This window comes from Eubalaena glacialis, chromosome 12, assembly GCF_028564815.1.
Source record: "Eubalaena glacialis isolate mEubGla1 chromosome 12, mEubGla1.1.hap2.+ XY, whole genome shotgun sequence".
In the NCBI taxonomy this organism is placed as follows: domain Eukaryota; kingdom Metazoa; phylum Chordata; class Mammalia; order Artiodactyla; family Balaenidae; genus Eubalaena; species Eubalaena glacialis.
The window spans coordinates 36309882-36337003 of record NC_083727.1 but is presented as its reverse complement, the minus strand read 5'-3'; the positions used below and the strand labels follow the sequence as shown (position 1 = coordinate 36337003).

Sequence of the window (27122 nt, the reverse complement as noted above, 5' to 3'; positions counted from 1 at the left end):
AGAATTTACCATCTTAATAAGTTTTGAGTGTATAGTTCAGTGGTATTAAATACATTAATAATGTTATGAAACCATCACCACCATCCATCTTCATAACTGTTTTCATCTTGTAAAACTGAAACTCTGCACCCATTAAACAATGTTTTCATCCCCCTCCCCCAGCCCCAGCAACCACCATTCTACTTTTTGACTCTGTGATTTTAACTATTCTAAATACCTCATATAAATGGAATTATACCAGATTTGTCTTTTTTCTTATTCCACACATAAGTATACCATACAGTATTTGTCTTTCTCTGTCTGATTTCTTTCACTTAGCATAATGTCCTCAAGTTTCATCCATGTTGTGGCATATGGCAGAATTTTCTTTTTTTTAAGGCTGAATAATATTCTATTATATGTTTATACTATACAATACATTTCACTTCTCTCTTCACCTGTCAATGGACACTTGGGTTGCTTCCACGTTTTAGCTGAATAATGCTGCTATGAACGTGGGTGTACAAATATTTCTTTGAGACCTTGCCTTCAATTCTTTTGGGTATATAACCAAAAGTGGAACTGCTTGACCATATGGTAATTTTATTTTTAAGTGTTTGAGGAACTACCATACTTTTTTCGACAGCTATATCATTTTACAGTCCTACCAAAAATACACAAGTGTTTTAATTTCTCCACATTCTCGCCAATACTTTTTATTTTCTGATTTTTTGGTAGTAGCCATCCTAATGGGTGTGAGGTGTTGTCTTATTGTAGTTTTGATTTGCATTTCCCTAATTATTACTGATGTTGCACATCTTTTCATGTGCTTATTCACCATTTGTATACCTTATTTAGAGAAATGTTTATTCAAGTCTTTTGCTCATTTTAAAAAATAGATTGTTGTTTTTTTAATTCTCTATATATTTTGGATATGAATTCTTTGTCAGGTATGTGACTTGCAGGTATTTTCTCCCATTCTTTGTGTTTCCCTTTCACTCTGTTGATATTGTCTTTTAATGCACACTTTTTAAAAATTTTCATGAAGTCCAATTTGTCAATTTTTTTTCTTGTTGATGAGCTTTTGGTGACATATCTAAGAAATCATTGCCAAATCCAATTTTGTGAAGTTTTGCTCTATGTTTTCTTTTAAGAGTTTTATAGTTTATGTCTTACATTTAGCTATTTGATCCATTTTGAGTTAATTTTGTACACGATGTTAGGTAAAGTCCAACTTCATTCTTTGCAGGTGAATATCCAGTTTTCCTAGCACCATTTGTTGAAAAGATTGTCCTTTCCCTGTTGATGGTCTTGGTACCATGGTCAAAAATTATTTGACCATATATGAGGAAGTTTATTTTTGGGTTCTCTGTTCTATTCCATTGTTCTATATGTCTGTCTGTATGCTAGTACCACACTGTTTTGATTACTGTAGCTTTATATTAAGTTTTGAAATCAGGAAGTGTGAGTCTTCCAGGTTTGTTTTCCTTTTTAAAGATTGTTTTGGGTATTTGGGGCCCCTTAATATTCCATATGGATTTTAGGATAGGTTTTCTATTCTTGCATAAAACGTCATTGGGATTTTGACATGGATTGCATTGAATCTGTAGATTGCGTTGGGTAGTACTGGCATCTTAACAATATTAAATCTTTCAATTCAGGAACATGGTATGTGTTTCCATTTATTTGTGTTTTCTTTCATTTCCTTCAGCAATGCTTTGTAGTATTTATTGCACAAGTCTTTCACATCCTTGGTTAGGTTTATTTCTAAGTATTTTATTTTGTCTGATGCTATTGTAGATGAAATTGTTTTTTATAATTTCCTTTTCATATTGTTCATTGTTAGTGTAGAGAAATGCAGATGATCTTTGTATCCTGGTATTTTTCTGAATTCACTTATTTAACTCTAACAGGTTTTTGGTAGGATACTTAGGGTTTTCTACATATAAGATCATATCATCTGCAAACAGAGATAATTTTACTTCTTGCTTTCCAATTTCTATGATTTTTATTTCATTTTCTTGCTAACTTCTCTGGCTAGAACTTCTAGTACTATGTTGAACAGAAGTGGCAAAAGCAGGCATCTTTGCCTTGTTCCTGATTCTAGAGGAAAACATTTAAGTCTTTGACTACTGAGTATTATGTTTGTTGTGGGTTTTTCATTTATGGCTTTTATTATGTTGAGGTAGTTAGTTTGTTGAGTGAGTTTGTTATGACAAGGTGTTGAATTTTGTCAAATGCTTTTTCAGTGTGAATTAGGAAGATCATGTTGTTTTTCTCCTTCATTCTGTTAATGTGGTGTATTACATTGATTTTTGTGGAACCATCCTTGCATTCCAAGAATAAATCTCATTTGGTCATAGTGAATAATGCTTTTTAATATATTGCTGAATTTATTTGCTCATATTTTGTTGAGAATTTTGCATCAATGTTTATAAGAGATACTGATCTGTAGTTTTCTTGTGCTGTCTTTGTCTGGCTTTGGTATCAGGATAATGCTGGTCTCATAGAATGAGTTAGAAAGTGTTCCCTCCTCTTCAATATTTTGGAAAATTTTGAGAATAATTGGTGTTAGAACTTCTTTAAATGTTTGGTAGCATTTACTAGCGGAGCCATCAGGTCCAGGGCTTTTCTTTGTTGAGAGATTTTTGATTACTAATTCAATCTACTTACTAGTTATAGGTCCATTTATATTTTCTATTTCTTTGTGATTTAGTCTTGGCAGGTTTTATATTTCTAGGAATTTGTCCATTTCCTCTGGGTTATCCAATTTTTTGCTGTACAACTGTTTATAGTGCTCTCTTATAATCTTTTTATTTCTGTAGAATTGGGAACAATGTTCCAACTTTCATTTCTGATTTTAGTAATTTGAATCTTCTTTTTTGTTTTGTCCATCTAGTTAAAGGTTTGTCAGTTCTGTTGATTTGTTTTCAAAAAAATAACTTTTTGTTTCAATTGATTTTCTTTATTATTTTTCTACTCTGTTTTATTTCCTTCCTTGTGCTGTCTTTGCTCCTTGGGTTCAGTTTGCTCTTTTTTTTTCTTAGTCCCTCAAGTTGCAAAGTTAAGTTGTTGATTTGAGATCTTTCTTGATTTTCAACATAGGCATTTACAGCTAGAAATTTTACACTGAGCACTGCTTTTACTACATCCCATAAGTTTTAGTATGTTGTGTTTTTGTTTTTATTTATTTCTGTTTTCTAATTTCTCTTTTGATTTATTCTTTGACCAATTGTTTAAGTGTATGTTCCTTAATTTCCACATGTTTGTGAATTTTCCAGTTTTCTGTTACTGATTTCTAACTTTACCCCTTCTTTGGGCAGAGAAGATACTTTGTATGATATCTATCTTTTTTTTTGATATCTATCTTTAAAATCTATTGAGACTTGTTTTTTAGCTTAACATATAGTCTATCCAGGAGAATGTACCATATGCACTTGAATAATGTGTATACTGTGGTTGTCGGGTAGAGTGTTCTGTATGTGTATGTTTGGTCTAGTTGGCTTACTGTGTTTTTTAAGCCCTCTATTTCCTTACTTATTTTTTGTCTGATTGATCTATCCATTGTTGAAAATGGGATATTGAAGTCTTCAACTATTAGTGTAGAATGATTCTCCCTTTAATTCTGTCAGTTCTTACTTTATGTATTTTGAGGGTCTATTAATAGGTGTATAAATGTTTATAATTGTTTTATCTTCTTAAATTTTTATTAATATACAATGTTCTTTGGGTCTTGAAACATTTTTTGGATTGAAAGTCTATTTTGTCTGAAAATTGTATAGCCAGATCAGCTCTCTTTTGGTTACTATTTGCATGGAATATCTTTTCCAACCTTTTGCTTTCAACCTCTTTGTGCCTTTGAATCTGAAGTGAGTTTCTTTTACACAACTCATAATTGAATCACGCTTTTTAAAAAATCCGTTCGGCCAGTCTCTGTATTTTGATGAAGAATTTGATTAATTTACATTTAAAGTAATTACTAATATAAAGGAACTTACTTCTGCTATTTTGTTACTTGTTTTTTATACGGCTTATAGCTTTTTTTGTCTCTCATTTCCTCAATTACTGACTTCATTTGTGTTTACTTGATTTTTTTGTATTGAAATCTTTTGATTCCCTTTTTATTTCCTTTTGTATATATTCTACAGATATTTTCTTTTTGGTTATCATGAGGATTACATTTAACAGCCTAAAGTTATAACAGTCTAATTTGAATTTATATCAACTTCAATGGCATATATAAACTCTGCTCCTATACAGTTCCATGTTTCTCCTTTCTGTTATTAATGGCACAGATTACATCTTTATATATTGTATGCCCTCAAACATAGATTCATAATGGTTTTTTAAATGTATTTATCTTTTAACTTCTGTAGAAAATTAAAAACAGTTACAAAACAAAATTACCATTAGACTAGCTTTTATAATTGCCCATATATTTACCTTTACTGGAAGTCTTTATTTCTTTATACAGCTTTGAGTTATTGACTACTTTCATTTCAGTCTGACATACTCTCTTTAGCATTTGTTTGCAGGGCAGGCCCAGTGTTAAAAAACAACTCCTTTAACTTTTGTTTATCTGAGAATGTCTTAATTTCTCCCTCATTTTTTTTAAAGTTTTTTTTTTAATGTGGACCATTTTTAAAGTCTTTATTGAATTTGTTTCAATATTGCTTCTGTTTTATGTTCTGGTTTTTTGGCCACGAGGCATGTGGGATCTTAGCTCCCCCACCAGGGATCGAACCTGCCCCCCTGTATTGGAAGGCAAAGTCTTAACGTCTGGACCACCAGGGAACTCCCTCTCCCTCATTTTTAAGGAGAGTCTTGCTAGATATAGGCTCCTTGTTTGATCTTTTGTTTTTCTTTCTGCACTTTGACTATATCAACCCACTGCCTCATGGCCTCCAAGGTTTCTAATGAGAAATAGGCTGATAATCTTATTGAGGATTCCTGGTATGTAGTGAGTCACTTCTCTTTTGCCATTTTTAAGATATTCTCTTTGTTTTTTGCTTTTGACAGTTTGATTAAAATGTGTCCATGTGAGTAAATTATCTGGTCCATGATTTAGCTTATTCTCATGAAGTTATCACTTTCCTCTTAATTGCTTATCACCAAAACCTCCATTGTCTTTGAGAGTACTATTAGGCTTAAACTTCTCCACATTGTGTTTCAAATGAAGTTAGTTCCTCTGGGCAGAACTTTAGAGATCTCCGTTCTTTTTTTTTTTTTTTCCCATTAATAATTTTATTTTATTTTTTATTTATTTATTTATTTTTTAAACATCTTTATTGGAGCATAATTGCTTTACAATGGTGTGTTAGTTTCTGCTTTATAACAAAGTGAATCAGTTATACATATACATATGTTCCCATATCTCTTCCCTCTTGCATCTCCCTCCCTCCCACCCTCCCTATCCCACCCCTATGAACTGCCTTTCTCTCTGGACAATATTTCTGCACCTCTGCTCTGGAGCTGGTACCTTAGAGTAATACCCCAGTTTTAAGAGCAGGGTGCTGGATATGAGTGGTAGCTTCTGGTTTTCTGAGCTTGTCTCTGCTAGCACGGAACCATCACCCAATGAGTGATCTGGATAAAAGCTATTGAAGGTCAAGGACTCTTAGCCTGCAATACCTGGAGTGAACTCCACCCTACAAATTAGAGTTGAGTGAAGGAAGGGAGTCTTTGTCCTTTCAGCTGCATTTGCTTGGCATTTAGTCACTGAAACATGGAGGTGGGAGACTGAGAAATGTGGGTGGCCTACCTTTCCCAGGGAGATAACATAGAATGGGAAAGAAGAAAGGGAGCCCTATTATCTTGGCTGTACCTGCCTGATGTGGAGGTTCCATCACACCGAGGTGGAGATTGGTGAAAAGGGAGTGGGTTATGATTCAAGTACCACAGATTCTCACTCTTTTTACTGAGTTTAGTAGAGTTTTTTGAATAAATATTTCTTCCTTTCCTCTATTCCCTTAAGACAGTTTCCAGAAACTTTAAATAATTGTTTTAAAATAAATTTCACCAGTTGTGGTTGTTTTCTGGGGAGAAGTCTGCAGAATTCTTCATGTCTTCATTCCAGAAGTAATATCACCTAGATGTCTCTTAATAGGAATAATTATAATAACTATTGCTAGTATTTGTTGACTATTGATTATGTTCCAGGTACTGGGCTGATTGTTTCACATGATTATATTCTTGGATCTTCATTTGCCTTGTGTATATTTTTTAGTTTATTGCTTATTGCCTGTATACACTCATTAGAATAAAACCTAATAGAGACTGGATTTTAGCTGCTTTATTTGTCCTCATTTTCCTGAAAGTGTTACAGTGCTTGGCACATTGTGTGTGCTGCATACATATTGGTTGGATAAATTAATGAAAGACTAAATATGTCATTAACTGAAGTAGGGTCTGTTATTAGTCCCATTTTTAGAGGAGAAAATTAAGACTTATGGAAGTTAAGTAACATGCCCAAATTTACAGAGCCCATAAGTGAAATGCCTGGGATTGAAAAATAGGTTTATCTAACACCAAATCTTGAACTTTTAACCACCATTATATTTGGTCAGTGCAAATAAAAGAGACAATCTCTATGCTTAATACTTTATGTTTTTGCTATCCAAAGTGAGAAGAATTTTTTTTTTCATTATTACTTTATAGAACACTTTATTGTTCTGTTGTTTATTTGGCACTAATAAAACAATATAGAGATCATACCAATATAATAAGATGGAAGGAGGAAAGGGCACAATAAGTGGATAAATGGCCCTCAGATATATGTACTGCCATCTGCCTTCCCCTCCCGCCTTTTTTTTTTACCCTATAAAGTACTGGATAATATCTCTTTATGTTAGTTTATGGCAACCTCTCTTAGCATGGTGAATTGGAGATAACTATATAATTGTAGAGGAAAGGAGAAGTTTATTGTATGCTCTACTGGAATATTTTGTTTTAGGGCTATAGAGAATTAGTGAAAGCCTTATTATGCAGCTTTCATGGTGTCCCTGACTATTGGAAATTTCTTAGAAGATGTTGCACTACAAGTTTTCACTTCCATTATTTATATTCCACGAGGTCCTGAGTCTGTTACAATATTACTGGAAAAAAGTAACTGTAAATAAAAGGTTTCATCATTTTTTTAAGGGATGATGAAAGACAAGCAGAAATCACGTTAATGTTATTGAAATGGGAGTGAGATATATAAGAACGTTCAGCTAATTTATCTACAGAGAAAAATATTGTCTTGCATTAATTACCTAAGTGTTTCAGTTAAAATATTTTGCATTTGAATTTTTAATTTAATTGAATTCATCTGAACATCATGCAAATTAAGACAGGTTATAGCTTTGTCCAATAACAATCATCTAAATACTAAATTGGACACTAAATTTGCTAATGAAATTGCTAATAGCCAAAATAAGACTCAGTGGCTGTAGACCTGTGTGTTTTTACTTTGGATAATTATGCAGCCCAAATAATCATCTATTATTAGTATCAGATAACACAGATTGTTCATCTTCTTCTGGGTAAAACAGTAATGCTATGAAGTCATGCTCTAGAGAAGTGATTTTTCTGGTGTTTAGCTCCAAATGCTATGTTCAGCTCCAAGTGCTATGGTAGGAAATTAGATTCTTGGCTGTTCTTTTGATTCTAAGATTAAAATGTGCTGAATCTGCAAAATCTAACACTTTTTGAGGTTTTTCCATGGCTACTGTAACTAAACACATTAGACACAGGAAGAATTGCTGTATTAAAATATTTTTGGAATCCTAACAAATATATTATAAAAAAAATTATTCTTTCCTACTTTCCAATAAGGACTATTTTTATAGCTAAATGGATTACAGAATGTGGAAATAAAGTGCCATGTATATAGGCTTTTGTGTGTGCGATTGCTTTCTTTTTTACTTAGTAATAACTCTGATAATGAATTTGGGGTTAGTATTACACTTTAAAAATATAACCACTATTTGAAAGCTAACTGAGTATAATGCAGATGAATTGGGGTACCTTAGTGATAGAAGAAGGTGCCAGAGCCGTCTTGCTTGAAACTTACCACCACTACCTAAGCCGCTCATGAAGACAGCTGATATCCATTTACTGTGTTATCATAGTCCTCACTAGAAAACACTTAAAAACTTTTATATCATTTATTTTCAGTTTCTAATCATTTTAAAGTTAATGTATCCTTTATACCTAAAATAACTTCTTTTTCCTGAAATATAATTTTCTTGTTGCCATTTTCTCTCCCAATGAAGAGGAAACCCACAGATAATTACACTTTGTTTAATATTTAAAGACAATTATATAATCAACTGAACCTTTTCAAGGCTAAAAATTCATAATTTCTTTAGTATTTCCCCTTAGATGAACTTTACTATCTAAACTTTGAATTCTTTAGCTTGTCTCCTACTCCTCCCTTCCATTGAATATATTGTACTTGCTTCTGTTTAGTTCCTCTCTTTCCTTTTTCTGTTATAAAAAAGATCGAATGATTCTTTAAATCAATATGAGACTAATGTCAAGTAAATGGAAAGGTATTGGGTTTGGAAATCTCACTCTTATTACTTCATCCCAGCAGATCCTAATTTTTTTAAATGAGAGTTTGCCAATGCTCAAATGATTTCAACTTAGCTTCAAATAGAATATTTTACTGTCATTTGTATGTGCCATCATTTATTTCCCATTTTGTACTGGATAAAGCAGAGAATACTTGGGAAGTTGCACAAAAGTATTTTGTCCAATTCTTAATTATCTGGGGGTATATGAGCTCATTTAATGAGTAATTAGTTAAAAGAAAAGAGTATATTTTTAAAGGAAAAATATAAAACTTTTATAAATTAGTATGAATATTTCCTTATTGGAAAGCATTATTGTTTGGGATTACACACCAAGAGACATAGCAAATTATTCATCCATTCATGGAAGTACTCTTCCCCACTGACAAGGTGAATAATGGACCTACTGAGCATGGGGGAGTGAAGATATAAGTTGTGCAAGGGACCCAAAAGGAGGGAGCATAACAGAGAATGAATTATTATAATGTGTGAAGAAAGAAAAAAATAATTACATTATTAACGAATTAACAAAGGATTGTGAAACAGACTCTGAAAACTACATAGTATTGTTGAAAGAAACGGAAGACCTAAAGAAATTGAAAGACTACAATAACATCAAGATGGTGGAGTAGGAGGATGTGGAATGCACTTCCCCCATGAACACATAAAAATACATCTACATGTGGAACAGTTCTCACTGAAAACTAACTGGAGACTGGCAGAGAGACTCCTGTACAGCCAAGGCTGTTAAAGATACATACATAATTAGGTTAGAAGGGAAGAGACATGATCAGGTTAGGACCTGAGCCCTTGGGAGGGGACTCAGAAGAGAAGGGACATTACATGGGCAGAGATCCTTCCTGGGGAGTGAGCAGTTAAAGCCACATATTGGGCCCCCCAGCCCTGGGTTCTGACACTGGGAAGACAAGTCCTGTTGGCTGGTTGGAGGGCTTGTGGGACTAACAGGAGGGCTATGGGAAGCCTGGACTCCACTTGTAAAGAGCACACACAAGCTTGCTTACTCTCCGAACAGGGTGGAGAGGGTGGATTAAAACTGTACGGGTAGCTGGCCAGTTTCCCACAACTGCTGCACGACTGCCTCCCAGCCTAAGCCGAGCAACTGCTCCAGGCTCACTTGCTTCATGACACAGCTTGACACTGGGGTGAGGGCTGCTGCAGCTGAGGAGAGACCTTGGCTGTGAGACACAAATGTGGCTCAGACTCAAGGGACATCTGAGCATGGTAGGAGCAGCATTATTGGTGCTAACACAGGCAGTGCATCAGAAGCAGTCCCAATCTCTCGCTGTGGCCCAATGCCACAGCCTGTTCCCTGACCCATGCTGAGCACCCACACCAACCAATCTTGCTCCAGCACTGCTATCCTCAGGTGAGGGTGCCAGTGCTGGGAGTGGGGAGAGCACACACTTAAAGGGAACAGAGCCAGCTCAGACCTGACCCTAAGCACTTCTGCCCCAGCAACTTGGTACCTGCCCCTGATAGGGCAGTGACAGCCACTGAAAAGAGGAGAAGCCCCTGCTCACACCTGGGTCTGGCCCCAGCCACTCCATCTCCATCTCCACTTCCTACCAAGGTGACAGCTACCAACACACCCTGAGGAAAGACGTAACTTGTGTTCATGTCAATCCAGCTCTCCCACCAAAGTCACTGGGCATTTGCAGACTCTATAGGGATGCTCACCCCTTCAAGACCAAAATAGGTAACTGTTTCACCTAATTTCATAAAGACAAGAGAAAGGTAAGCAAAATGAGAAGACAGAGGAATTTGTTTCAATTGAAAGAGCAAGAGAAAACCCCTGAAAAAAATTAATGAACATAAACAATTTACCAGATAAAGAGTTCAAAGCACTAGTAATAAGAATGCTAACTGAACTAAGGAAAAGAATAGATAAATAAGTGAGAAATTTAACAAGGAACTAGAAAATATAAAAATTAACAGTCAGAATTGAAGACTACAATAACTGCAATGGAAAACACACCAGAAGGAATTAAGCAGACTAGATGATACAGAAGAATACATAAGTGATCTGGAAGACAGAATAATGGAAATCACCCAATCAGAAGAGCAAAAAAGAAAAACAAAAGAATGAGAACAGTTTAAGGGATCTCTGGGACAACATAAAGTGTAATAACATTTGCATGATAGGAGTCCTAGAAGGAGGAAGAGAAAGGGGTGTTAAAAACGTATTTGATGAAATTATGGCTGAAAACGTCCCAAACCTGAAGAGGGAAGCAGATAAGCAGGTACAGGAAGTGCAGAGGGTCCCTGACGAGATAAACCCAAACAGACCCACACCAAGGCATATCATAATTAAAATGCCAAAAGCTAAAGAGAGAATTCTAAAGGCAGCAAGAGAATAACAAAGAGTTATATACAAGGCTATTAGCTGACTTTTCTAAACAAACTTTGCAGGCCAAAAGAGAGGCATGATATATTCAAAGTGCTGATAGGAAAAAAACCCCTGCAACCTAGGGTACTCTACCCAGCAAGATTATCATTTAAAATGAAAGAAGAGATAAAAACTTCTCAGATAAGTGAAAACTAAGAGAGTTCATCAATTCTAAATCTACCCTAAAAGAAATGTTAAAGGGTCTTCTCTAAGTGGAAAAGAAAAGGCTATAGCAAGAAGTAAGAATCTATAGGAAAAGGAAAATCCCACTAGTAAAGGCAAATGTGTAGTAAAGGTCAAGGAGCAACCACTTAAATAAGCTAGCACAAAGATTAAAAGACAAAAAAATGCAAAATTAAGTATAACTACAATAATCAGTAAATTATCAGGAATAAACATGAAGTTATAAAATATGACATCAAAAAGCACAAAATGTCAGGGAGGAGATTAAAAAATGTGGATCTTTTAGAAAGTGTTTGAACTTAAAGGACTATCTGTTTAAAAGAAGTAGATATAATTATAGGTCAGTATATGTGAACCCCTTGGTAACCGTAAATCAAAAAACTACAATAGACACACAAAAACTAGAGAAACAGGAACACAAGCATACCACTAAAGGAAGTCATCAAATCATAAGGGAAGAAAAAAAAGAAGGAAAAACAGAGAACTACAAAAAAACCCAGGTCCATCAACAGATGAATGGATAAAGAAGATGTGATATATATATATCCACATATATATATCCATCCATATATATAATCCATCCATATATATGATGTGATATATATATAATGGAATATTATATTTATAATGTGATATATATATAAAATGGAATATTATATATATAATGGAATATTACTCAGCTATTAAAAAGAATGAAATTTGCAGCAACATGGATGGACCTAGAGATTATCATACTAAGTGAAGTAAGTCAGAAAGAGAAAGACAAATACTATATGATACCACTTATACGTGGAATCTAAAATACAACACAAATGAACATATCTGCCAAACAACAACAGACTCACAAAATAGACTCACAGATACAGAGAACAGACTTGTGGTTTCCAAGGGGGAGGGCAGTGGGGGAGGGAAGAATTGGGAGTTTGGGATTAGCAGATGCAAACTATTATATATAGGATGGATAAACAACAAGGTCCTACTGTATAGCACAGGGAACTACATTCAATATCTTGTGATAAACCATAATGGAAAAGAACATGAAAAAGAATATATATATATATATATATATATATATATATATATATATATATATATATATATGTATGTATAACTGAGTCACTTTGCTGTACAGCAGAAATTAACACAACATTGTAAATCAACTATACTTCAATAAAATTAAAAAAAAAAAAGACAAGACAAAAGCCTGGAAAACAAGTAACAAAATGGGAATAAGTACATACCTATCAATAATTAAATGTCAGTGGACTCAATGAGCCAATCAAAACATATAGGGTGGCTGATTGGATAAAAAAAAATAGGACCCATCAATATGCTCCTTACAAGAGACCCTCTTCAGAGTGAAAGAAACATGCAGACTGAAAGTGAAGGGTGGAAAAAGATATTTCATGGAAATGGAAATGACAAGAAAGCAGGGTTAGCAATACTCATATCAGACAAAATAGACTTTAAAACAAACTCTATAACAAAAGAAAACAAAGGGCATTATATAGTGATAAAAGCATCAATACAAGAAGAAAATATTACACACACGAACATATTTGCAGCTAATAGAGGAGCACTTAAATATGTAGAGCAAATATTAACAGACATAAAGGAGAAATTGACAATAATACAATTGTAGTAGGGGACTTTAACACCACATATACCTCAATGGACGAATCATCCAGACAGAAAATCAGTAAGAAAACAGTGGTCTTAAATGACACAGTGGACCAGTTGGACTTAATAGATATCTATAGGCATTCCATCTAAAAACAGCACAATACACATTCTTTTCAAGTGCATATGGAATGTTTTTCAGGATAGATCACATGCTAGGCCACAAAACAAGTTTTGACACATTTGAGAGGATAGAAATTACATCAACCGTTTTCCCGACCACAATGGTATGAAACTAGAAATCAATTACAGCAGGAAAAATGAGAAAAACACAAACATGTGAAAACTAAACATGCTACTAAAAAACTAATGGGTCAATGAAGAAATCAAAGAGGAAATGAAAAATACCTCAAGACAAAAGAAAGTGGAAATGCAACTTTCCATAATCTATAGGATCCCAAAAAAACAGTTCTAAGAGGTTTATATTGCTACAGGCCTGCCTCAAGAAACGAAACTCTCAAATAAACAACCTAACTTACTTATTATCTAAAGGAATTGTAAGAAGAAGTACAGACAAAGCCCAAAGAAAGCAGAAGGAAGGAATTAATAAAGATCAGAGAAAATAGAGACCAAAAAAAAAAAAAAAAGAAAGAAAAGAAAAAAAACAGTGAAACCAAGAGCTGGTTTTCAAAAATATAAACAAGGCTCATGAAGAAGAAAAGAGACAAGACCCAAATAAACAAGAAATGAAAGAAGAGAAATAACAATATCACATGGATGCAAAAAATCATAAGAACATGCTACAGACAGTTATACAGTTGTATACCAACCAATTGAACAACCTAGAAGAAATGGACAAATTTCTAAAAACATTCAACCTTCCAAGACTGAATCAGGAAGAGATAGATATACTGATCACCAATAGTGAAATTGAATTTATAATTAAAAAATACTCCCAGTAAACAAAAGTCCAGGACCAGATGGCTTCACAGGGGAATTCTACCAAACATATAAAGAAGAACTAATACCGATCCTTCTCAAACTATAACAAAAAATTGAAGAGGAAGGGACACTCCCAAATTCATTCTATGAGGCAACTGTTATCCTGATACCAAAACCACACAAAGACACTACAAAAAAAGAAAATTACAAGCTAATATCTCTGATGAATATAGATGTAAAGATCCTAAGCAAAATATTAGCAAACTGAATTCAACAACATGTAAAAAGGATTGTACACCACGTTCAAGTGGGATTTATTCCAGGGATACAAGGATGGTTCAATATTTGCAAATCAATCAAGCTGATACACCTCATTAACAAAAGGAAGGATAAAAAGCACATGATCATCTCAATAGACACAGAAAAAGCATTTGACGAAGTCAACATCCATTCATGTTAAAAACTCTCATTAAAGTTGGTATAGAGGGAACATATCTCAACATAATAAAGGCTATTTATGACAAACCTACAGCCAACATCACAGTCAATGGTGAAAATCTGAAAACCTTTCCTCTAAGATCAGGAACAAGACAAGGATTCCCACTCTCACTACTTTTATTTAACATAGTATTGGAAGCCATAGCCACAGTGATCAAATAAGAAAAAGAAATAAAAGGCATCCAAATTGGAAAGGAAGAAGTAAAACTGTCACTGTTTGCAGATATGTCACACATGTACTTGTACATAACTACACAAAGCAGCCATGATATAGAATCATAAATATTCATACATCAACTGATGAATTGATTAGTAAAATGCAGTATATCATACCATTGGAAAATACCTGTCTTACAGTGGAATATTTTCAGCAAAGTATTATATTTTGCTGGAAAAGGCATAACTATGGAAACAGTAAAAAGATCATCAGTGGTTGTCAGGGGTTTGGAAGAGAGAGGGAGGGAGGTGTGAATGAGTGTAACACAGAGAATTTTTAGGGCAATGAAACTATTCTATATGGGACTGTAATGGTACATATACATCATACATTTGTCAAAACCTGTAGAATGTATGACACAAAGAGTAAACCCTAATGTAAATTATAAACTTTTGTTGTTAAAAATGTATCAATATTGACTCATCAGTTTTAACAAAAGTACCTCACTAATGCAAGATATTAATAATAGAGAAAACTGTGTATGAGGAATGAGACAGGTAGTATATGGGAACTCTCTATACTTTCCACTTAATTTTTCAATAAAACTAAAATTGCTTTAACAATACAAAGTCTATTAATTGTAAGAAAAGGAATGAAGTACTGATACATGCCATAGCATGAATGGAGCCTTGAAAATTTTATGCTTAATGAAGAGAGTCAGTCTTAAAGGGCACTACACATTGTGTGAATTTCATTTGTATGAAATGTCTAGAATAAGCATCATTCTATAGAGGGACAGACACTAGATTGGTGGTTGCCAAGGCTGGGAATAGGGGAGGGTTGTTGGAAGGAAATAGGAAATGACTGCTAATGGGCATGAGGTTTCTTTCTGGGGTGATGAAAATCTTCTAAAACTGCTTATGGTGATGATTTAAGTGAGTGAATTTTATGATATATCAATTACATCTCAATAAATCCATTCCAAAACAGTAGCAGCAATTAAGTAGTTAACTGCCTGCAGTAATTCTTTTGTCCATATTGCATATAGCAACGCTAATGACTTCTGCCAGGCACTAGTCCTTTCCATTGTCTGTGAAAATCCAGAATGAATTCCAGCAAAGCCTATGTATGCATCACCCTTTCCCCCTCTTTACTTTCTTTTTAAACCAATCCGCTTAATTACCAGAGTGAAAAATCCCACTAAGTGACTTGAAAGTATTTAGAATATAAAGATTATCAAATGATGTGCCAGGAAGTTTCTGAACCATAAGAGAGTGAATATGATGGTTTAAGTCACTAGTTGACCATTCTTTAAAAGAAATGGGCCAACTTCACAGTAAAAATAGACTGGGAGACTTGAAGAGGAACATCTTTTGGGATTATCTACATGAATCAGCTGCAAGTTTATCCTGCTGAATTCTTTTTTTTTTTTTTTTAATTAATTTATTTATTTATGGCTGTGTTGGGTCTTCGTTTCTGTGCAAGGGCTTTCTCTAGTTGCGGCGAGCGGGGGCCACTCTTCATCGCTGTGCGTGGGCCTCTCACTGTCGCAGCCTCTCTTGTTGCGGAGCACAGGCTCCAGACGCGCAGGCTCAGTAGTTGTGGCTCACGGGCCTAGTTGCTCTGCGGCATGTGGGATCTTCCCAGACCAGGGCTCGAACCCGTGTCCCCTGCATTGGCAGGCAGATTCTCAACCACTGCGCCACCAGGGAAGCCCCTGCTGAATTCTTGAGACTGGAATCCTGAAAAGAAAACAACCATCTGTGCGCTAGTGTTGTTGTTTTTGTTTGTTGATTTGTTTGTTTGTTTTTGGTAACAGCTTTATTGTTTAATTTTTAGTATTAATTTAATAAAAGGAGAAAGGGGGAGAGAGAGAGAGAGAGAGAGAGAGAAAAAGAATATGAATGAGAAAGAGAGAGAAAGGGAAACCAGCCAGAATTCATAAGTTCAAAATGGATAGAATGAGGGGAAAAATTCTAGTATGAAGCCAAAGTGATGAATATTGGAGAGATCATGAGAGTAAAAGGTTATGAGAGGGTGGATGGCAGGTGGAGTTTGAAGTACCTAATCTGAGTCAACAAGCGTCAAGAAGGTTGCTACATGGAAATTTTGTAGGATGCTTATGGCCCTGGGCTTAAGGAGAGTAATTATATTGGAGTTCATGAATTGGATAGATTCTGAGCAAATCTGGTGCAAAAAGCTTCTCTTTGTGTTTTATTTAATATTCTTATTCAGATAAACTATGAAAGGAGAAATAACTGATCTAGCCGTAGAAGAATTTAACAAATTTTAAATAATAAACTGAAATTATACATCTGAGAGAATTAGTGTTCACAGTCATTGATTGAAACTTGTGTTCTGCAATCCTCTTTTTAAAAAAATACAACTATAACATGGGTGGTTTATATCTCCCAAATATGTCTCTTGTTATTGATTCTCATGGTTAAGCCCAAAGTCTACCCGAAGTGTTGCCTAAACTTAGGCTTTTGGAGACAAAATAAAGTTTCTAATATTTAAGTTTAATGTTTTCAAATAGCCTTTTTAATGTTCTGTTTTGAATTTCTCATTGACAATCTAATTAAGGTTAGAGTTTTTTTTGTTTTTGTTGCTGCTGTTGTTTGTTTCTCTCTCAATACGCCTTACTTGACCAGGATATAAACACTGGATTATAAACATTGGATATGGACAAGACTGAGATCAATCACTGACAATAAGATTTTGATTAGAAGTAAGTGTAATCTATGAGAACAGAACTCATGAGAATCTTCTAGTCAACAAAAGATAACTTTTAAACTGAAAGCCCTTCACTCCCTCTCAGTCTTCTCAACTCTGTATCCCACCAGCCCAGCTCTGGATATATATGGGCCCAGGGGAAATTATGTCAGTGGTTAAGGAAACTTGGAATTGTTGTTTTTGACATGGGCTACTGAATCCGTCTCATGAAAGTTCATAAATGGTGTCTACTAGACTAAAAATAGAAGCAAAATTGTCCCTATATTTACATGCTAAAACCTACAAATATTGAAATGTATTTTAAAATTAGTACTTCCAGGAATTTTTCACATATCCCTAGAAAAATAACCAATGATGAAATAATTTTTTAATTCCAAATAAACTCCAATAAGTTGATGGCAGCTCCACCACCATTTATAGCTCTAAAAATAATGATGTCAGCTCTCCAGTTAATACACTACATGGAGATCTAAAGACTCAAATTAAAACCTAACAGCATGTGCCTTGGAAAAGGATTGTAAATATCGAGGCAGATATGTCCTTTTTATAAGGGAGCTGAATCAGAATGAGAAGGAACATATTGTTAGTATAGCAAACGCTAAGCATGACAATCCTCTGATATTGAGATTAAAATGGCCAATGCACTTTTATCTCTGCCAAACATTTCCTTTTCCTTTTCCAGTTAGAAAGCATAAAGTTTTGAAGTCTACGGAAAGAATAAAATTCTTTGGCAGACAAAATGCAATTTTGTGTTATTCACTCAATTCAATTTTATTGAGTGCTTACTGTGTTCTAGGCACAGCTCTAAGAACAGGAATGAGTATAATAAACAAGGCTCTTGCCCTTGTAGAGTTTACATTCTAGTAAGGGGAGACACATGATATATAAGTGAATAAAATAAGAAAAATGTCCGATAGAGTATTAGTTTTCTATTGCCACTAAATTATCGCAAACCTAGTGACTTAAAACAACTCAAATTTATTGTCTTGTAGTTATGGAGGTCACAGTCTGATATGGATTTCACTGAGCCAAAATCAAGGTGTCAGCTGAGCTATGCATTCTCTGGGAAATCTAAACAAAGCCTCATAAGGATACACAAAATGCACACATGTGGACACTTCAGACATCTAACTCAGTTTACTCTGTGTATTATGAGCCACATCCATCTAAACCTATATTAAAACTCGCAGTCCAATTCCAGATAAACTTTATTTCAGTGGCTCATAATAACTCACAACGTTTAGCCTTTCAGATACCCACTTGCACAAGAAAACTTCAAGTCTTTTTTCAAAGTAAAGTACCGTATTTATTGTAATACTATATACTTTTTAGCCATTTAACAAATGCTACCATTTTAAAATTAGGTTTCTATATTCTTTTTAAAGACCTTATTTTTTAGAGCAGTTTTATGTACAATAAAACTGAGAGGATGGTCCAGAGATTTCCCATATACCCCCTGTTCCCACACATGAAGAACCTCCTGCATTATCGGCATCACTCACCAGAATAGTACATTTTTTTCCAAGGATGAACCTACATTGACACATCATAATCACCCAAAGTCCATAATTTACCTAAGGGTTCACTCTTGGTGTTGTACATTCAATGGGTTTGGACAAATGTATAGTGATATATATCCTTTATTATAATACATTACTATTTTCAATGCCCTAAAAACCCTCTATGCTCTGCCTGTTCATCTCTCCCTCCTGCCTTGCCCTTTGCCCTGCCCCCACAAACACTGATCTTTTTATTGTATCCATAGTTTTGCCTTTTCCAGAATGCCATATAATAGGTGGAATCATACAAGATGTAGCCTTCTCAGATTGGCTTCTTTCACTTAGTAACATGCATTTAAGTTTCCTCCATGTCTTTTCATGGCTAGATAGCTCTTATCTTTTTAGTGCTGAGTAATATTTTATTGTCTGATATACCACAGTTTATTTATTCTCTCATCTCCTGAAGGGCATCTTGGTTGCTTCCAAGTTTTGGCAATTATGAATAAAGCTGCTCTAAATATCCATGTTCAGGTTTTTGTGTGGACATAATTTTTCAAAATTTTGTGTAAATATCAAGAAGTGCAATTACTGGATTGTATGACAAGTATGTTTAATTTTGCAAAAACCACCAAACTGTCTTCCAACGTGGCTGTACCATTTTGCATTCCCACTAGCAATGAATGAGAGTTCCATTTGCTTCATATCCTCAACAACATTTGGTGTTGTTAGTATTCTGGATTTTGGTTATGCCAATAAGTTTATATTTTTTTAATTTGAATTTCCCTAATGACATATGATGTGGAACATCTTTTCATGTATTTATTTGTCATTTATATATCTTCCTTAGTGAAGTGTCTGTTAAAGTCTTTGGCCCATTTTTTAATTAGGTTGTTTATTTTCTTATTGTTGAGTTTTAAGAGTTCTTTGAATATTTTGGATAATGGCCCTTTATTAGACATGTCTTTTGTCAATATGTTCCCCCAGTGTGTGGCTTGTCTTTTCATTCTCTTGTTATTGTCTTTCACATACTAGAAGTTTTTAATTATTAGGAAGTACAGCTTATCAATTAGTCCTTCCATGGATTGTCTTTGATTTTGTATCTAAAAAGGCATCACTATATCCAAGGCCATCTAGGTTTTCTCCTATAGTATCTTCTAGGAATTTTATAGTTTTGCATTTTACATTTAAATCTATGATTCATTTGATTTAGTTTTGTGAAGGGTTTGAAGTTCTGTCTAGATTCATGTTTTTGCTTGTGGATGTCCAGTTGTTCTCACACCGTTTGTTGAGGTCTTGGCTCCACTGCATTGCCTTTGCTTCTTTGTCAAAAATCAGTTGACCATATATATGGGGGTCTATTTCTGGGCTCTCTGTTCTGTCCCATTGATCTATTTGTATATTCTTTCACCAATACCACACTATCTTGATTACTGTAGCTTTATAGTAAGTTTTGAAGCTGGGTAGCATCAGCCCTTTAACTTTGTTCTTCTTCACTGTTGTGTTGGCTCTTATGAGTCTTTTGCCTCTACATATAAACTTGAGAATCAGGTTTTCGATGTCCACAAAAAATTTACTGGGATTTTGACTGGGATTGCATAAAATCCATATGAATGGTCTCTATCTCTTTAAAATGTATAACTAGGAAAGTTTTTTGTTGTTTTATTTCGTTTTTTGTTTTTGCCTTTTCAGTTCCAACTTTATTTTTTATTTTTTTATGAAGTATAGTTGATTCACGTTGTGTTAGATTCTGATGTACAGCAAAGTGATTCAGTTATACATATATATATTCTTTTTCATTATAAGTTACTACAAGATATTGAGTATAATTCCCTGTGCTATACAGTAGGACCTTGTTGTTTATCTATTTTATATATAGTAGTTTGTGTCTGCTAATCCCAAACTCCTAATTTACCCCTCCCCTCCTTTCCCCTTTGGTAACCATAAGTTTGTCTTCTATGCTAACAAAGTTTTTTGAGTAATGTGCCACTCACCCCATTTTCCTCATAAGTCCTGTGTTTTTGTTGAACAATTTTGCCTAATGAAGATTTTTAGGAATACATATGTATGTTGTAGCAGAACTCACTGTACACTAATGGATGGAGTTTGTTGAAATCAACAAGCTTGTTTTTATGAAACTGTCTTTACTTTTTCACTATTGAATGTCAAAAATAAAACTGTGCTTTTTAATTTATATTCTCCTATCATTTTAAGGGGAGGAAGAGCATAGATCTTTTAAAACCAAACCATACTGGTATTATCTTACCTTTGTCCTATCAAAGTTACCAAATGCTCTGAACTAGCAAAATGAGTGTCTCACCCCAAGAGAAAAGCTTACTTTTTGGCAACATTAAGATTCTTTAGGAAAATCATATTTTTCCTAAACTATAAAACTTGGCATTATTTCTATGTTATTTGCCACAAGGCCCTGATTATCAGGGTTACACTCACTTTCCCACATACCTGCATAATGACACATACGCACATATGTTGTCTTGACCTTTATTTCTTTTTTTTAAATAAATTTATTTTATTTATTTATTTTTGGACGTGTTGGGTCTTCGTTGCTGCAAGCGGGCTTTCTCTAGTTGCGGCGAGCGGGGGCTACTCTTCATGTGGTGCTTGAGCTTCTCACTGCAGTGGCTTCTCTTGTTGCGGAGCATGGGCTCTAGGCGCACAGGCATCAGTAGTTGTGGCTCACGGGCTCAGTAGTTGTGGCTCATGGGCTCTAGAGCGCAGGCTCAGTAGTTGTGACACATGGGCTTAGTTGCTCTGAGGCATGTGGGATCTTCCTGAACCAGGGCTTGAACCCGTGTTCCCTGCATTGGCAGGTGGATTCTTAACCACTGTGCCACCAGGGAAGTCCTGACCTTTATTTCTTAGTCACGTGCTAAACCCACTGCAAGAGATCATACTTCCTCTGTAATCAATAAACTACAGGGCTTGTTAAATGTTGAGGAAAAATGCAGAGAGTTTGACTATATTTAAAAGTACGTTAAAAGAATAATGTCATAGAATTGAACATTTCCCCCTACTTGGTTGAACATCTGTTTTATGCCATGGTATAGGTATAGACATACTCTAGCAACTTCAAAGAATTAATGTGTTCCCTTAGGTCCTTAACAAAATGATCAAATGGAAGGCAATTTTGGAGAAAAGAGAACTCCCCGGAAGTTGTCTATTCATTTCTGGGTGTGGGGCAGATTCTGTGGGTGGCCACACAATCACATGGGAGCACTCAGCCTTGCTACATGGAGTGACTAGGAAAATGAGAGAGGTCAATAACTTCACACTATAATAAGTGATTTTTACTCATGAGGAAAGTCTAAAGGCCTCTTTCTCTTCCAAATGTTTCCTTTCACTGGTAGAAGGAAGACTGTGCTCACGACAATTAAGTACCCTGCTCTTGTCCTAATATAAGAATCAATAACTGTGCCTCTGCTTTTTGTAAAGTTGGATACATAATATTTCTTGATATAAAATCACTGTATACTCATTTTATAAATTTTAGAAAATGTGGATGAGCAGAAAAAGAAAACAAAAACTATCGTTATATCTACCACTGATATAATTTATGCCACTATTTTTGTGTGTATTCTCCTAGCTCTCTGTTTCTATATATACATAGACATGATTTTATTCAGTTAACATAAAGGGTAAACATAAATCCATCTCATTAACTATTCTCTAGTATGTTTAATGACTGCACAATATTTTATTATAGGTTTGTACACTAATTTTTTAACCTGTTTCTTATTGTTGGACATTTAGTTTTTTTCCAAGTTTTTTTTTTTTTAACTAAATAATTTCCCCATGATTCTCTTTGTTATTATATCTTCTTGAAGATTAATGATTATTTCCTTAGGACATAGCCAAAGAAATATACAAAAATGTCCATTTTCTGCACACTCTTGCCAAATCAGAGTATTATTATCTTTTATTTTCTAATTCAGTAAGTGAAAAATAAATATTTTAATTTGTGTTTCTTTGCTATCCAGTTAGGTTGAATTTTTTTTTTTTTTAAATTTTTATTTATTTATTTTTGGCTGTGTTGGGTCTTCGTTTCTGTGTGAGGGCTTTCTCTAGTTGCGGCGAGCGGGGGCCACGCCTCATCGTGGTGCACGGGCCTCTCACCATCGCGGCCTCTCTTGTTGCAGAGCACAGGCTCCAGACGCGCAGGCTCAGCAGTTGTGGCTCACGGGCCGAGCTGCTCCGCGGCATGTGGGATCCTCCCAGACCAGGGCTCGAACCCGTGTCCCCTGCACTGGCAGGCAGATTCTCAACCACTGCACCACCAAGGAAGCCCCTAGGTTGAATTTTTAAAATATATTTATTAGTGATTTGTATTTCTTCCTTTGCAGGTTAAATATGTGTCAGACAATTTCTACAGGGATCTAAGCATTCCCCAGAGTAAACAGAGAACAAAACAACCCCTCTACTCATCCCCCAAATTTGTTCCCTCTCTTGCCAAAGAGAAAAAGAAGTATTTAAATTTTGGTACATTTTCTTTATGCCTCCATACCTTTGACCATGCTTGTTCTGCCTGCAATATCCTTCCTCACTTAGGGAAGACTTGTACTCAAATTCCAAGGTCAGCTCATGTATCTGTTCTCCCACAGTATTCTGTGGCCCCTGTTATCTCACTTATCATGGAATGCTGGCTTTAGGGTTAGTGACCTGTGTCTGTATCTGGAATAGATTGTGGGCTGTTTCATGCAGGGACCACATCTTATTTCTCTCCTGCTTCCTCCCACACTTGATTTATTAGCACAGTGTCTTGAACATATCAGGTGTGCAGTAAATATTAAATTTTAACTTACAAATAAGTCATTAAGGGAAATATAAGTAAAACTCAATTTGGCATTTTATAACTCTCTTAAGTCAGATGAGCCAGTGCTCAATATAGAAAAAAATTATTTTCCTAGAATATATTTAAACTTTAATTCAGTATTATAACATTGCTTATATATGAATATATATATATATACATATATATTCAAATAAAACGTAAAAGACATGTCAGTGTAATTTACATATTTACACTATTCATTGCCGGTATCTTTGCTAGGCATTGAACACATGGCTTGCACTGACTAAGATTTCCTTACTGTGGGTCTTGGTGAGGACCAAATCTTCCCACTGATTTGGAAAGGATTTGAACTCTCTTCAGGGCAATGGGTGCTGGAAGAGGCCATATGTTGACATCTGTATAGTTGATGTCTTCAGTTCTTCTAGTGAATGTTTTGCAAAATAAGAAAGACCACATTTTCACTTTATCTTCCTCTCCACTATTCTACACACATGCACACAGACCTGGTCAACCAGCTGAAATCATTGCCTCTGGGAAAAGAGAGTTTTTCCTCCTATTTTATCCTAAGTATCTTAAGGGCAGCCAAGGAGGTTGTTAAAAGTATAATATTTGGATTTTATGAGATAAACACCTGTTGATTTAAAATACATAATCTTCTAACCCATTGGATGATTAGAAGGAGGACCTTCCTCTGGGGCCTGAGTTTGGCATATTAAACACTGACTTTCTCTTTTACCTCCCAAGTGTTCTGACCCCAGTGTTTTTTTCTGAATCTGCTAATGTTGGATCATATTTTTAAAAAATGTGCAATTGAACCAGTGAAATAAAACAGAACAATGGCTGAGATTCCCTCATCCTTCAAGGATTTTTCCTGGCTAAACAAAATGTATGAGATTTGGGGATTGTTTCTCCAAACACACACTGGGCCTGATTATACTGGTGAAAAGAATACAAATGCCTCTCCTTGGTTAAGAATGTTAACGCTTTCATGTAAATTGTCTTTTGAACAGCCCAGTTATCTAAAAGGTATTGTAGACACCATGGTATAAGCACACTTTTTCTTTTCTTTTTTTTTTTAACCTACCTGAACTTTCTCCTACTTTTACTTCTACTCACCAGTTTCCCAATCCTCACTTTTCCCCTGACATTTGAAAACTTGTTTAATGATTGTTTCTTAACTATGTTAACTATGTAAGAAAATCGTCAGCACATACGTTGTTAAGTTAAACTTTACTCTCCCAGGGAAAATGTACAGAGAGAGATCTGAGGACAAAAGATGGAACTTTGGAGCATATGGTCACTTAAGGCTGAAGAAAAAGAAATTGAGAAGTCCAAGATGGAAGGGCCAGAAAGTTAGGATAAAAATCAGGTTTATAGAAACCAAGGAAAGAATTTTAATAAGGAAGTAGTAATTAATGCTAAGAGCATTTGATATTTTAGTCAATTTTCTGATTTAACCCCCTGCTTCAAAATGAAGCTAGTGAGTTTATCAAGTAATAAATTTTTATGAGCTTCTAACAAACTGCTTGCTCTACTTGGAAATGGCAAAGAGTCAGATTTTTCCTGAGTTCTTGTAACCTAAACTACTTCTAAGCCCTAGCTAATATGTATGATAAATATACAGCCCATGTTGTTCCAGGCCAGAGCAACCTGGAGGAGGGTGTATGGAGATGGATTATTAGAAATGAACAGTATTTCCTTGGCTCTCATTTTCATCTGTTGTTTTGAGACTTGACTGTACTCAAAGTTTTTCTTGCTTATATCTGAGAATTATGCTGGCTAACATACATATGCTAACAAGTTCTCAGCCTCCGCAGGTAGTCATGGTCTACCCTCTCCATCCCCAATATCATTGCTTTTGGGAACTGCCAATGCAGGCATGTTAGCTGTGTGCTGCATCTCGTTCCCCACAGAGCTAGGGTATAGCTGATATCCTGTACCCCACAATGCTGCAAGGCCATTGAGGAGTATATCTTTCTGTTGTCTTAGTACTATTTTTTTCGCAATGGGTATATACTGAAGGATTGGCTTGAATGTCAACATCTTACAAACTTGTTTTTTTTTTTTTTTAACAGCTCTTTTTTTCCAGTTTGTAGTCTCTATCTCCCTAAAACTCATATATCACGATGAGTCAGAAGGCAAATCTGATTAGTAGTGGACTCTTCATTGTACTCACTATCACACTTAGTATCAGCTTCATTGACCAACTCAGGTGTTTTTATTGTCCAAGTCTATGAACTTGGTTCTCTCATCCATTAAAATGGACTCTGTCCAAGGAGGTCCTTTGCCTCTCATTCAAATAAACATTTTTCTGGCTTACCCAAAGTCTGCGAGCCTTGGACACATCTATTTGAATCTGAGCTGTGCACACTTCCTAGGCTCTACCTGGGACCTTTCGCATGTTGACAGTCTCTTTCTCCATCCATTACATAACCATTGCCATAAATGTGGTTCAAATCGATCTAAAATAACAGTTTGCTCTATTACTTCAGATCATGGGGCATTTTACCAAGTGGTCATTTTGTGAGTAAAACACATTAAAAAAAAAAAAAAAAAAACTTTGGGGGTAGAAGTGGTAAGAGAAAACAGTGACTTTGTACCAACTGTACTGGATTCATGTAAATTTGCCTAGCTTGCTCATCAGAGGCATGTCAGTCCTGATTCTTTCCTTTGAGGCGCATCTCTATCAATGTCAATTCTATGTACTGGTCTGTTATCTTCAAAAATTCACTTATGTTTTTTAGATTATGCATGACAAATTTCATTTAGGAAAATATATGCTCCTATTTTTAAATAATTTTTATTCTGAGGAGAGGTATCATTTCTACTATATTTAGCAGTTCCTCAGATTCTAGAAAAGTTTTTTCCATATTTAACTCCCTCTGTCCTTCCCTGTTTTTACTATGTATTAGGTGCTGTACCAGGATTTGTCTTAATTAAAGAAGCCGAGGATTACCTGAGAGGCTCCGAGTGTAAAATACTCAGCATCCATCAGAGACTCATTGTTTACCTGTGGAAAGCAGATTAAGCATTTCTCAAGTTAACTTGACTTTCTCAGACTATTGGTTTGACACATTAGAAAGTGCCTGGGTTGTCCCCTTGACTTTGTGGTGCTTGAAATCTAAAGAGTAGAGAACATGTTCAGGTAAGAAACAAGAGAATTTCTTTAGAAATAAGAGGTGGCAGGTGGTGGGAAATGTATAAGTAAGAAGTTTTTTAAATGTTTGGAAACCAATGTTTTAGTCAGGTAGTTTAAGAAAATGCAACGTAAAACAACCTTTAGCAAAAACCTCTAATTGGACAAAAGGAGAAAATAGCAAATTTGAGTCTTAAGAGTCAACCTTTTCCTAATTATAGGAAGCAAAAAGGCTGAGTTTAAGGAAATTTGCATAGAGGATAATGATGATTGTGATTCTGTTAATGTCACTCTACTCTTTTGCTATATCAGAAGTATGCCTTCGTATATACGTAATAAACATTTTATATTCACCCAGCTTTATATGAGAGTCAGGATATAAAACTTTGAAGCTGACTAGCTAGCGAAGTGGCCATTTTAGTTGCAGTATTTTCTCTCTGAATCCATTGGAAAAGATTTTAATAGATTTTCTTCCAAGATAGGCAAGCACTTGTAGAGGCAAAGCAAAGTGCTGGTATGCAGTTTCAGAAATCTGTTGACTACATGTTCCCATATGTGTTCCAGGAAATTCACATTTGGATTTCAGTACAACTCAGAGTTATGGTA

The 27122-nt window shown here is 35.0% G+C and overlaps 1 protein-coding gene across 1 annotated transcript in view; it reads left to right on the top strand.

Annotated features, from left to right (window-relative positions):
- Positions 1-26349, top strand: part of CENPW (centromere protein W) — a 93065-nt gene extending 66716 nt beyond the window's left edge. Inside the window, exon 3 of the mRNA XM_061207498.1 lies at positions 26293-26349. Within this exon, the coding sequence (XP_061063481.1) occupies positions 26293-26316 (24 nt within the window). The 3' untranslated portion in view covers positions 26317-26349. The remainder of the gene's footprint in view (positions 1-26292) is intronic.
- The last annotated feature ends 773 nt before the right edge of the window (positions 26350-27122 follow it).